The following is a 14316-nucleotide window of genomic DNA, read 5'->3' as shown; positions in this document are numbered from 1 at the left end:
CAAAGTTTCAGAGATACAAATATGCTAAGAGCAGGTAGCCTGGGAGATGGCACAGTGGACTCTTAAGCATGAGGTCTGGAGTTCAATCCCCAGTAGCACATGTACGATAGTGATGTCTGGTTCTTTCTCTCTCTCCCTATCTTCTCATTAATAAATAAAATATTTTAAAAAATAAATAATAAATGCTAAAGTAAGTCATCAAGAATAAAAGTTATCAGAGTTTTTAGTGAAATCAATTGTCTGACAAACTACTGGAAGTTGAAGCTGAAAAAAGAAGAAAGAAAAGGAGGACAAAACAAGGAAAGAGAAGGGAGGGGACAGAAGGGGAAGTAAGGGGGTTAGATTTCAAACATTTAACAACATTGATATCTATATTAATAATATAGGTATCAAAAGCATCAAAGAAGCATTAGAAAGAAAGAAGTAAATGAGAGATGATGACCAATCCTCTGGATGATTAAAAAGAGCTGTTTCCATGGAACATATTCCTTGCAATCACAAAAAGATGATGTGTCCTTTGGGACAAAATGGATGAAACTGGAGGTGATGATGCTTAGCAAAATAAGTAAAGAGATGAAGGACAACCATTAGGTATTTTTACTTATATGTAGAATCTAGAGATCTGATTCACACGAACTTGCAAAAACCAAAACAAAACAACAACAACAAAAAATTATATATATATATATATATATATACAGCAAGCAAACTGTAAGACTTGAGAACTATAGTGCTTATCTTTGGGTGGTAGAAGAGGATACAGAACTTTAGTGGTGAGTGTGGTGTGGAACTATACATTGTAATCTTACACTCTCGTAACATACTATCAATAACAAATACAAAAATTTAAAAAAGAGCTACTACCCACAAAACAAAATGGCACTGTGTTTCAAACTTTTCCACTATAACTAGTTAAAATACAAAAGAAAATAATTTAACTGTCCTCGTGATCTCAGAATAGGCAGTAACTCTAAAATCCATGTAACTGTGTATTCATAAGAGCCAGAGTGTTTATTTTACTATAAAAATGTCCTCAGCTCCATTTTCAACTGAAGCTGCTATTCTAGAAAGGACCTCTACATTTACCATACAACTTTCCACATAGTCCTCCCACCCACAGTCGACACACCACACGAGCATGTATACAAACCCATTCTGAGAAAATTGGAGGAAGGCCTTCACTCCATAAGTGTGATATCACCTGGAAATCTTTAAAAAAAAATCTATTCAAATACAAGTTCCATGAATTCCTATATGACCTGCAAATAGTCCTTATGATCATTTTCTATAAAACTACCTCATTCTAAAATATCTTCAAGTATGTTTCAGTTATAATAAAAGGATGAGTACACTCATGTTGAGAAGACCCTGTACCTCCTGTCTATGTTTCTTGATTAATTAAAGTTGGTCAGTTATCAAGTACTGTAAAGACCCTGTACCTCCTGTCTATGTTTCTTGATTAATTAAAGTTGGTCAGTTATCAAGTACTCTTTACGTAGAGGTTGACTACCTTTAAATATTTATCATTTTTTCTAAACCTCTCCCATATTATTTCACAAGGTGCAGACATGGTTTTGTAAAGGGGCCCTTATGCCTCTGGGACAAAGGCACGTTCAGTCTAAATGAGGTCATTAAAACAAAACATCAACTTCTCAGTGCCCTAAGATTCCAAGCCAATGACCTACAGACTGTTCCAGCTGATCTTAATTTCCCTGGCACTGCATAGTAAGAGTACTGTAATATAATGCAAAATGTCTCTAAAGAGAAACTAGATACTAGCTCGAGCCTTGCCAATACACAGTTAAATAATACTGAAGTACTCCCTTTCATCTAAATACTGAGCTTTACACGTATATGTCACCCTACCCAAGAATGAAGGCAATCTTCCACTGTGAATGTGGGCTGACTGAAAAGCTTTTACCAGGCTCAGCTTCATTAAATATACGTGATTTTTAACTGGCAAATACGTGCTGTTTAAGACTAAAAATGCTTACGAAGGACCAAAAAGACAAAGAACAAGATTTATTCTGAGCAAGGGTAACCCAAATTTAGAATATGGTAAATCAATACTCAAAAATTTATCCTGACTAGGAACTCTTTTAACACCTAGCAATATTTGGCATCATCCAGTAATGAAACTAAACTTCACTTCCCTAAATTTCCTTACAAACTATATATCTACATTAACCTAGTTACATTAAACTATTAGTATACTCCCAAATATTCTCATTCCTTGCTTTAATAACAACCACTTCCCTAGCCATTCTCCATTAATTGATTCATTCTTTTTTATTGTTTTTTGTTTGTTTCTCAGAAGTTTCTATTCCATTTTTTAAAATACGAATTGAAGTAACTTTGATTTATAGCATTATATAGGTTTCAGGTCTACAGCATTATAATTTGATAGCTATACATACTATTGATACATTATAATACTCACCGAGAGTCTATTTTCCACCCGCCACCAAACAACTGGGCCTTAAGTGCCTGCTAGACAGTAAGTAGAATATATAAAGTCCTTAATGCAACCAGTACCACCTCGGCATGTTTTACTTCAAAGTGTGTCCAAAGACATCAGGTGTGGAATGTCAACTGCCCAGCTTCATTATTCTGGTGAGACCTTTACTAGCTCATAGGACTCCTTAATTCCATTTCAGGTGGTGTACTTGCTAACTTTCCTGTATTTGGGAGCTACTCTCTATTCCCAACTCTTGACACTATCTCCCCAGACAATAACCTGGGTCCATCAGCATATTAGATGTCAGGCTCAGGCAAAAACTAGTAAAGTCTTGGACCCCTTAGAATATACCTAAAATAGACCTACTAGCTTTTTCCAAAATGGAGCCCCCCAAACCTCATCTGCTATATTCTTAGCTGTAGGTTCCTGATTAAACAATTTATTCTGCTTTATATCTTAATGCTTTTACAGCCACCAGGCTCCAGATGCTACCATGATGCCAACCTAATGTCCCTGGGCAGATGACCTTACCAACGTGTGCTGGAACCCAACCTCTCCGGATACCTGCCCCACTAGGGAAAGAGAGACAGGCTGAGAGCATGGATCAACCTGCCAATGCCCATGTTCTGCAGAGAAGCAATTATAGAAGCCAGACTGTTCTGTACCCCATAATGATTCTGGGTCCATGCTCCCAGAGGGATAAATAGGAAAGCTTCCAATGGAGGGTATGGGATATGGAGCTCTAGTGGTGGGAACTGTGTGGAATTGTACTTCTCATCCTATGGTCTTGTCAATATTTCCATTTGATAAATAATTATTTTTAAAAAGAATATATAAAGTCCATATCTTCAAGAGGTTACTGCCATTTAATGTATTTGGGGGAAAGGAGAGAATAAACACATCTGTGTGAACATAATCATATGCTAGATGATGATAAATGCTACAGCAAAATTAAACCAGGTAAGGGAAAAGAGGGAGTGCTTATGTGATGGAAGGCAGTGTCAATATTTGAATTCCATCTGCACTAAAACAGTTTCTAATGCTTCGTTGTCCAGTAAATCACTTAGTGCCTATCTCTATATTATAGCAGAAAATAATTAATTGGAAACCACCTGATTCATAAGAGATTTGTTACCCAGTATGTTCCTTGCACTTACTTAGCTGTGAGTAGTTTAGCAACAAGATTTTACATGAATGATATGATATTCTTGTTTTTAAGGTGTTTTTTTTAATAAACTAATGGTAACAAGTATGAGGAGAAAGAAAATCAGAGCATCACACTAGTATATCAATGTGGGGATGAAACTCAGGACTTCATGCTTTTAAACTGAACTCTCCAGTTCATTATTCTTGCACTTAAATGCACTTTGTTCAAACTAGTACATTCAGAGGTTGTTTTTTTTTTTTTTTCAGGAGGGGGGGAAGTTAAAGAGGTGCTAATTTTATTCCTCCTTGGCCAAACTGATGTACAAATGAGATGTTTGAATGATTTCTCTTCCTATTTATATTTGTTTCTGCCCTAAAGTCTGTTTTAAATATGCTTTCATCAAACAAGATCAGAAGAGCAAACACAAGTAGAAACTGAACTGAAATTGGCGTATTGCACCAAAGTAAAAGACTCTGGGGTGGATTGGGGGGAGAATGCAGGTCTTTCAGAGGACCTAGTAGGGGATGCATTGTAATATGGAAAACTGAGAAATGTTATGCATGTACAAACTATTGTATTTACTGTCAAATGTAAAACATTAATTCCCCAACAGAGAAATTAAAAAGATATATATACGCTTTCATCAAAAGTTTAAGGAAAATGACAACTACTAAATTGAGAAGGTCAGTGGCTATCCTCTAATCAGTAAGTCAAATCAGACTAATATCTATCAGAGAAAGCTCAACTTTACTTCTTAATTCAAAGAGAGATAATTAGCATTCTAAGAAAAAACTTAGATTGTTACTGATCATATTTTGTAAGAAAAAAGAGCTAAAAGCAGTCAAAATCAGAATACTATAAACTAAAAGTTCTGAATGAAATCTAATCTATGAAATCATGCCATAAAAGGATTTTTGGTAGTTGTGAGAATACACATTTTCCCATATGTTTTCACCTTTTGTATGCAACTAAAGAAAAATCAAGTATAAAATTAGAAAGCTCCCGTAGTAATAGTATCCATCTTATATTTTTAGTGAATGCCAATAATATAAACTTTTGGGGGAAAAAATGGCTCCCCGCAGGTGGGTAGCCAGAGGCTCAAACCCAGATCCTTATGCTGGTCCTTGTGCTTCGTGCCACATGTGCTTAACCCTCTGTGCTACCTCCTGATTCCACCCCCCCAATTTCTTAACAATTTTGTAGGACCCTCCCAGCTCCTGAGTTCCTATGGGATCAACTGAGGCCTCTGCAGCATGGGAGCCCAAGTTCTGCCAGTGTTCCCACACACATCAGCCAAGAAAACTCCTACAGGTAAATGCATGCTCCAAATATCTCTCTATTGAATAATCTTTTATCAGAGCGTATTCCAAAAGACAGTTTCCAAATGTGTTTATCCTTAAACAAAGACAAATCATTATATACTTGTACAGTAGGATTCATTGCTATTCCATATACATTGGCACTTTTCAAAGGAGTCTCCATAAGGTTGCAAACAGCTCTTTTTAAAATATTAATTAAAATCTACATTTATATTGAAGCATGAATGACTTCAATTTTCTTTCTCTAGATAGAACATAAACTATGCCCCTAGGGAGGAGGGGAGAAGAACAGAAGCTGAGCTTTCAAAAAAGTGGAAAATAAAAACCCATATTGGAGATAAAAGTTGGACTGCAGATGTACCCAGCAAATTATCAAAAAATTAGAGACACCTTCAAACTAGAAATAAAACTTTCACACATAGAAGACCTGTTAAAGGATTAAGTTTTAAAATAGAAAGAAAATACTGTCTTCTACTACAAATGAGAGTAGGAGTAGGCAGCACAAAGTAGGAAAGCTTCTGAGTTGGTAGTACCTGGTTTTAAAAGCAAGGGAGTTACACTTAGATCCAAGCTTAGGATCCAAAGAAGATGGCCATCACTGAAGAATGGCACCAGTTGAAACCACAGTCAAGTAAATATGCTTTAGGTGAATTAAGCAAGGAAAAGGGGTTTGAACTGCATGAGGTAAGTCAACTGAAATAATCATCAGTAGATCATCATATCCTACACATATGGCAAAAATTCTGCTTTTGTGCCCTTTGGGGTTTTGTTTTTATTTTTGAGATCATCTTTTTTTTCCATCTGGGGCACCAGGTCCTCCTTCCATATGTTCCCACAACCCTTGCTGAGTAATTGGTGGTTTAAAGTCCCTGTGCCTTTTGACTACAGTTGACTGAATGTAAGAGGGACACAGCGGGCTATCATATCTCTCCAGATACAAACTCTAGTTAGCTACCAGGGGCTGAATCACTAATAGGAGGAAATAGTTATTTCAACAGTGGTAGCTAACTAGGGCCATACGCTTAATGGGTAAGCGATGGTACAGAAACATTTGAGAACAAAATGGATTTAGAAAGAAAAGCAAGGCTGGAAAATAGTTCCCCTAGATAGTGTACCTGTTTTGTCACGCACATGACTCAGGTTCAAGTCTGGCCACAACCACGCTGGAGGAAACTTCAGTGCTGTGGTGTCTTTCCCTCTCTCTGTCTCTTTCTTCCTAACCAAAAAAGGCAGCCTAGAGTGGTGAAGCCCCAGTGACAGCAATGAGAGGTGGGTGTGGGTAGGGAGCGAAAAGCAGATACTATATGCTGTGTTTGTGGAAAAATGGGGTAGATGGAAAAAGTAGTTTGCTTTGATTTTTGCTGACTTTTTAATTCATAATCCCAATCTCTCATGAAATCAGTGAACTTTTGTCCTTCAAGGACTACAGCTTAACTTTTCAGGTTTGTTAGCTCACGTGAGGCTCTGTTTCCTCCCACAAATCAATAGCTGGATAAAATATCAACTAAAGTCCACTTGTAATATTCCTATCTTTTCTTAACTAAATGAAATTGTCTATAATCTTGAAAGGTCAGATTGCCCCAGTCTTAACATAACTGATAATAAGCATGCCCATGAATTTCTATATGTTAAAAGAGGAAATAAAAAGCTAGTCAAATTTCTCCACCCTTCACCACAACATTATTATTCAGTGGGCTTTATACAGGGCCCAAGAATCTATATTTTTAATAAGCTTTGTTGCTGATTCTGAATCCAATCATCACTCTCAAAATTAGTCCTATGAAGCCTGCTCAACATTGCTACAAAGATCTGTGTACTTTCAAATTCTTGTGTGAAAAAGTGTAATTCATCAAGTTGCCAACATTCAAAACTAGCAAATTGCTCTTGGAAAGTATTGCTCTAATAGGAACAAGTATTGCTTTTATCATTCCTTCTGCATCATGTATTTGTCCTTTGGTTTACAATAAGAAGGGCTCTGTAGAATAGCTCAGGAAGCCTAAATACAATTTATGATGCTGTTTCCACCTGAAAAATAAATTTAAATTTCCAAGACCTAATTTAAAGACTTTTAAAATAGAGTAAGTTCATAATTTAATGATTTTAAGTATCATTCTGAGAACATTGGGTTATGAGTAGCTTTAAACACCAAAAGATCACTGATATTTTTTATAAGGAATAATGGCATTCTATTCTTATAAGAAAACGTACTTTTATGGTGGAAAGGTAACATGATAGTTATGAAAAAGACTTTCATGCTTGAGGCACAAAAGTCTAGGTTCAATCCCTGTCACTACCTTAAGTAAGAACTGAGCAACGCTTCAGATAAAAATAAATAAGTAAGAAATAAGTAAATAATGTGTTTTCCACAAATGAATACAAAACCAGGAAAGGATACAATGGCACAATATCTAGGATTTGCTTTGTAATACTTCAGCACAGACAATAAAAATTTTACAAACAAATAGATCAAGTAAATGGAGCAAATCTTGGTAATTGCTGAATCTAAGAAATGACAATATGAAGAAATACTTCATTGCTTTCTACTTCTGTGTATGTTGGAGAAATGAGCACATGGCAGTTCAACTAATGGGTCTATGCAAGTTTGCTATAGAAACATACATATAGATTCAAAGCAAACAAAATTAGGAAAATTACTGGCATCACAAGTTTGTTTTGTTTTTAACTCGAAAACAGCAATGAACTTGTCTTCTGGTTGTTATTCACAGTAGAGGGAAAATAATTTAAAGACAGGACATATGAAATATCAATTTCTTAATTACTTAGAAGATGCTTTTTCATTTTTCTGATAAAATACAAAAAGGCTTAATTTAACATTTAATATAGTAGAAACATTGTAGTAAGGTTCTAGCACAATGAAACAAGATATTCTCTATGAAGAAAAATTCAATAAACTGTGAAAGCATAGGCACATCACTTCTGATCTTTGCACTTTTATTTTCAATCTTAAACTATAGATAGCAGGTAAGTTCTAGTCAAGATGCTAGCAGATAAGCAGGTCCAATTTTTATTTTGCCATCACCACCAAAACAAAAACTACAACATACTTAGGAAAAGCCAGCACAGGAATACACTTGGATTTCTAATAAACTAATAATAGCAAACGAACACAGCCTAAAATTCAGGTGGTGATAACAGAGACTTTCACAACAAAGGTAAAGTTCTATTCCCTCTCTGTTTCACAATACCCACACAGATTCCAGCTGCTTTAGCAATCCACCTACTGGGCTCTCAGCACCAATGCCCACCTGGACCAACCTGTGGCCCTGCTGCATGTTCTAGGCCCTTCGTCCACTGCCAAAAATCCCTGTGGGTCTACACAGAACCTAGGAAACAATATGTTGGCAGTTGAAAGTAAACAGGTGATGGACCTGTTATCACCTTTAATGGATGGACAGGTGATCACCTTTAATGATGGACCAAGACTGAAGCTTGCAGAAAACCCCAGAGTCAACAGAATTACATAAACTTCGTGTTGATGACTTTGAAACAAACATCCTAAGCATACTCATCAAATTGAGAAGATACATGGAGAACTGCAATAAATTGTGATGAATGATGAAGGAGATTACAGAAAAATCTCATGACAATGGCCAGAAGACCAACTGGAAAAAATCATATATATATTTTGACTGTGGTTTTGAAAGATCACATAAAAATTAACATTTCAAGTGTTTTTCCCAAACTTCTCTGCCATTTATTTATAAACTACAACAATAATTTTCCACATTTTTTCTATAAGAAAAAAAGTTTCGCTGGATGAGTGGAATAGTTAAAACAATGTTTAAAACAATGAAATAAAAAACAGACATCCTGTTCTATATAATTATTTCATGATAAATAGTATTCAATAGAAACCTTGAACAAAGCTACTTAAATCATCTCAACTAAAGGTCAGACATACTCTGAATACATACAGAGAAAACTGGGTCAGACATACTCTAATAAAAGGGTATCTATGCCATCAAGATAGTGAGTGTGGGGAAATCACTAGTGTAATAACCACCTGTTCATTCCAAAGAACCATGTACCTACAAAGGGAGACGAACAAAAGTTCTACTCTAAATGTAAAGACCAGGTAAAGAAATGGAAACATATAAGAATGTAAAAAAGAACCTTCCTCTTCTTGACTTTGTACATCCTTCAATTTATAGAGACTACAACCTTTAAACCAAAAGAAGAAATCAGCAAGAAGGCCATTCTGGGGTCCTGAGACAGCTCATTAGGTAGTTACATGCATTACCATGCACCAAGTTCCCAGGTCAAGCCCTGAAACCACACAGGAGAACCATGGATTGCACCAGAGGGACTTCCACAAATGGTGAAACAGTGCTATGGTGTCTCTCCTCTCTCTCCCACAGAAAATAAGAATAAAAGAATAAAAAATCCGGCTCACAAGTGATGAAATAAATCAGGCATGGACATGGCCTTGCTCTTCAAAAGAGAAAGAAGGAAGGAAGGAAGGAAAGAAGGAAGGAAGGGAGGGAGGGAGGGAGGAAGGAAAGATGGAAGAAAGGAAGGGGAATGGAAGGGGAATGGAAGGAAATAACCAAAGAAGGAAGGGACAGCATGTGTTCTTCTTAGGTGGTAAACTGCCCTCTGGCATGGGTCTCCAGGAGTCAAGCCAGAACTCTTGCACATAAGACCGTATAGCTGTCTGCAGGGTGCAGTGCTCTTGGAGAAGGTCACTGTAGGAACAACTCACAAGGTCAGTGCAGAAAACCAAGTAGAGTCAATAGTAACATAGCACTCTCTTCCCTGTTTGCCAATTTGACAGATCAAAAGATATGTTATGTGTTAAGATGCCCTATACTAGTATGACAAGTCCCCATAGGCTGTCACAGATATCCACTGTCTGACCTGACCCAACCTGCACCCATCTTCTCTGGCATTCTTCCTTATTAACATAAGCACATGAATACCTCCTATATTCCAAATGAAGCCTGTGCCATTAACAAATCCCTTAGACACAGGCATTTTCCAGATATCTATCCATAAAAGAGAAGTGAGTCTATGCATACCTCTCTTCCTCTTTCTCCCTTTCTCTAACTCCTATTCCCCAATTCAACACAAAATTTAAGTCACACCTTGGCAAAAACTGTCCACAATTTGATTAGCTGGTTCCTCACAGCCTAGTATCAGTAGGCCCCCCCCACAGATAAGGAGCTCATCTATTAAATTCCCTATTACATCATCATGAGACATTAACTTTTCACATTCTGGGTCACATGGACAATCCAGAGTCAGTTTTTTCTATGACAGTGATATATAGTCAAATCTATCAGTCATATGGACTATCATATATCTTAATTCAAAAGCCAAGTTCTCAAAAGACCAAGATGTTTCTTCCTGCTGTTTTTTTCCCCCATTGAACTCTGATTTAAAACTTCACCCTGATAATAAAACTCAAGAGAATCTCCTCCTTGTTCATCTACTCATCCAAAGTCACAGTCCCAGCCTACTTGAGGACTTGCCTCCCCCATCAAAGACTCTAAATCAGAAAATTCCTCTGCTCTTTGGATATTTACTTCCACTTTCCCTGATCTTTATCCAAAAAAAAAAAAATTCATGAACCAATTAAACCAACACCCTCCTCTTTAGGAGAGTATGTAACGTGTTATTCCCAACTTCCTTAGAAACGCAACATTTTATGGAATTTGTACCTTCCCTATGGTTTCTATCACTAATGTATGTTATAACAAAACTTTACCTATTCCCTCATGTGTTTCCTTCATTCCTAAAACTATAAACACACTTCAATGTGTCCATCATAGATAGTAAAAGGACAAAAAAAAAAAAAGATGGGGAAGGGGAATAACAATAGTCTCCTCACAGTAAGCATCTAATTCTCCAAATGTACTTTTATCCTTGCTACAAGGCACCCTTTGCATCCTAAAGTTTTCCATCGTTTTGCTGATTCAGAACTGGGAGGAAATATGTTAAGATGAATTATTCTATCATAGATGGACTGACTTTTTCCTCCATAAAATGTACAATAATCATGTATCTCCCCATAAGTTCTTGGTCCTTGATATCTAAGTTCCTTAAGTCAATTTCAAGCCAGAAAGGAGAACAGAAAAGAAATTATAAAGTCTATTTTCTTGTTCTTATTCTTTATTTTGTTCTAATGAGAAAGACCAAAGCACTACTGAGCTCTGGTCTAACCATGATAACGCAGACTGAACCAGGGACCTCCAAGCCTCAGGCACAATGTCTTTTGCCTAAATATTATACTGTCTTCTCAGCCCATAAATTCCATTTTCTAGTCACCACTTAGAAGTCATCTGCCTTCTGCAGCCAGAAGGAGTTCATGGAAATGAAGAAAACATGTTGAATCCGTAACTCTACCACAGATTCAGTATATCACTTTCCTGTACTAGTGAGATTGGTGTATGTTCAAGAAACAGGCAATGCCTTCGCTACCCAATAACTCTGATTTTCTCCCAGTGCCTAACTTAAATTGATAACCTACTGCAGTCCGGGAGGTGGAAAGGTTTGATAAAATACTGGATTTTAAATCTGATCCCTAGCATTGCATATGCCAGTGATAATCTGGTCTGTTTCTTCATTTTCTCTCAATAATAAATAAATCTTAAAAAAAAAAAAAAAAAAAAAAAAAAGAAAAGAAAAAAACCTAACTGGCACACAACTCTTCCCACCTACACTATGAATAACAGTATCTTCCAGATACAGTACTTTGTGTTTTATCTCTCACTTAAACCATTCCAGAGCCTATGGTATGTCTCCAGATTCCCATTACAGAGCTGAGACAACTGAGGTCCAAAAGATAAATCATGGCAAAGACCTATGTTCAGTTTGTACAGTCATTTAAAGTAAGGCAACAGAAGCTTTAGTTAACAAATGTTAACTACTTCAGATCTTCAAGCTTTACGAATTTAGAACTCCTAAGACTTAAGACTTAGAAAGAACATTGTATGCATACCTGTTTTTTCCTTGAATTTGCTTTGGGAAATAGACCTGCTGACAACACAGACGTAAATGGCGAACAGCATAACTCAGGAAAAGGGTTTGGAATGGATGGTATTTCCAGAATATCGAGATCTTTCTTTTTTCTCCTACACCAAGAGAACATAGAATGTGATTTACATATGTGTAAATTATAATTGCTGTCAAGATTAAACAGTTATGGCCAAATCACCCTGTGATGATAGTAATATAAAGTCTATGGAAAAGGTCTGTGATGTAATTTCTGTGGGTCAAAATAAAATGTTAATTGTTATACACTAATCTACTATATAGTTTTCCTATCTTTTTCCGGGGTGGGGGGGCTTTGAAAACCACTAGACATAGTCCATTTCCAGGACTTTCGATAATTTTCCTAAAATTAAAATACCTTACATCATTGACAAAAAAAAATCATTCTGAAGACTTAAGACACTATCATGTATCTATTAAATTGATAAAGTCTATAAACAGTGAATAGTAAAATATGCTATTTTACTAATCACTTTTGGAAGTTATGGTTTATTAATTATAACTGTGGTTCATCTCACTTCAAAATTCATTCACAGTGTTGCCCACACATGGTCTGCTGGTTTTGCAATTGCTTATACACCCTAAACCTCAAGGCAGTGATTCTGAGAAGGGAAGTGACTAGAACTTGCTAATATAAATGGACTCTAGTCCACTGCAGAGTAATTTTAACTTCAGTAAAGTTATAGTACTTTGGAAGGGAGGAAGAGGAGGAGGAGGAGGAGGGGGAGGGGGAGGGGGAGGAGGAGGAGGAGGAGGAGGAGGAGGAGAAGAAAAAAAGTACCATTTAAGTGTATGGCTGTAAAGGACTATAGATTTTTATATTGTTGCAGTCTTTATCTTTCCTAAAGTATGTGCAAATTTGTGAACTCTAAAAGGCACTTAGTGCTGAATGTTATGGAGATTGGGAAACCTTTTAAAGCCTCTATTCTTTCCTGCTGAACAGCAAGACTACTCAAATGTCAATCCATCTTTGCTTCTCCAGGGTCGCAGTAAGATTCTGTAGGAGGTGAACTCATTTATGCTGTGATTTTTGAAAATAAAAAGGGGGATTGTTTGTTTTTACAGTTTTTTTTTTTAATGCTCAGCCAAGGGGGGGGGGGAAGGAAAAGGAAAAAGATAGGGAGGGGGGTGGTCTGCCCTGGAGCCTGGTCTCCTACTTGACACTGATCAGCAGAGCCAAGAGAGACCCAGAGCTCTCAATGAAACGGTGATGCTATTTTTAAGGCACTGTGAGATCGCAATGTCCTGCTGATCCGGTAGGAGCCAGCTCAAAGAGAATTGTCTTCAGAGACTTTCACAAACTTGGCCCAGCTCTGGGCACATGGTTCACCCCCTAGGACCGCCTCCTCACCCCCGGCCGACAGCCAAGCCGGGACACTCCCCCCGTGCCCTTCGAGGGCTGCCTACCTGTCCGCAGCACAGCCGCGGGCTCCGTCCGGAAGGGGCAGGAGAGCCCGCGCGTGCAGCCAGGGGGCCGGCGCCAGGTCGCGGGCGTCGCCCCTCCCCTGGGCAGCGCCGCACACCTGGGCGGCCAGAGGCGAGTCCCGGGCAGCCGCCCTCCCCGCGACGCTCTGTCCATCTTGCAGGGAAGTGGTCATTGTCGGCGGTCGGCAAGCTCGGGCGTCATGGGAGACACGGCGCGGGCGGACGAGGAGGTCCGGCGGAGCAGGCGAGGTGCCCGCTAGGCAGCCCGAGCGCGCTGCAGGTGCGGTGGCCTCGCCGCCTGCGCTCCGGGCCCGGGCTGCTCAGACTCGCGGCCGAGCAGCCGGCGAGGCGGCGGGGGAGGGGAGGGGGCGGAGGAGGAGGGTGGGGAGAGGGGAGGAGCGGCGGGTGGGTGGGGGCCGCGGCCGGCGGGGCGAGGCGCGGAGGGGGCGGGGAGGGCTCCTAGCGCCGCTCGGGCCGGCGCGGGGCCGCGGCTCCCGGGAGAGCTGTCGTCGATCCCGCGCCGCCGGCTCCCGGCCTCGGCCTCGGCGGCCACCGCCGCCGCCGCCGCCGCCTCAGGTGGGCGCCCGAGCCCGCCGTTGCGCCTGGGGCCGGGGCGGGGCGGGGCGGGCCTGCCGTCGCTGCGGGCGGGTGCCCCGCGGGGCAGGCGAAGCTCAGCTGGGGCAGGGGCGGGCCGCCGCTGACTCTGGGGAGACTTTCCTTCTCTGAGGTCTGAGATCACCTCAGTTGTCGCCGGGCCGCCATGACAGGCCCCACCGTGCCGGGAAGCCAGGGGGCCGGGGGCTGGCTTTGCCCCAGCCCCTCTCTCAGTGTCTTCCATTCATTCTGTGGCAGAAGACAGGGGTGGAGGGAATGAAGGAGCAGGGAGGACGGTCAGCGTAGAAAACTACTGGGCTGTTTGGTAATTCTTAAGTAAACGTGGAAGAATTACTCAT

The 14316-nt window shown here is 39.6% G+C and overlaps 1 protein-coding gene across 1 annotated transcript in view; it reads right to left on the bottom strand.

The window, feature by feature from the left end:
- The window catches only part of GRB14 (growth factor receptor bound protein 14), a 169693-nt gene extending 155655 nt beyond the window's left edge, over nt 1-14038 (bottom strand). Inside the window, exons 1-2 of the mRNA XM_007539347.2 lie at nt 13346-14038; nt 11886-12018 (exon numbers count right to left, since the gene is read on the bottom strand). Of these exons, the coding sequence (XP_007539409.1) occupies nt 11886-12018; nt 13346-13536 (324 nt within the window). The 5' untranslated portion in view covers nt 13537-14038. The remainder of the gene's footprint in view (nt 1-11885; nt 12019-13345) is intronic.
- Between the last annotated feature and the right edge of the window lie 278 nt (nt 14039-14316).

This window comes from Erinaceus europaeus, chromosome 18, assembly GCF_950295315.1.
Source record: "Erinaceus europaeus chromosome 18, mEriEur2.1, whole genome shotgun sequence".
Lineage (NCBI taxonomy): Eukaryota > Metazoa > Chordata > Mammalia > Eulipotyphla > Erinaceidae > Erinaceus > Erinaceus europaeus.
This window is presented reverse-complemented; position numbering and strand designations above follow the sequence as displayed.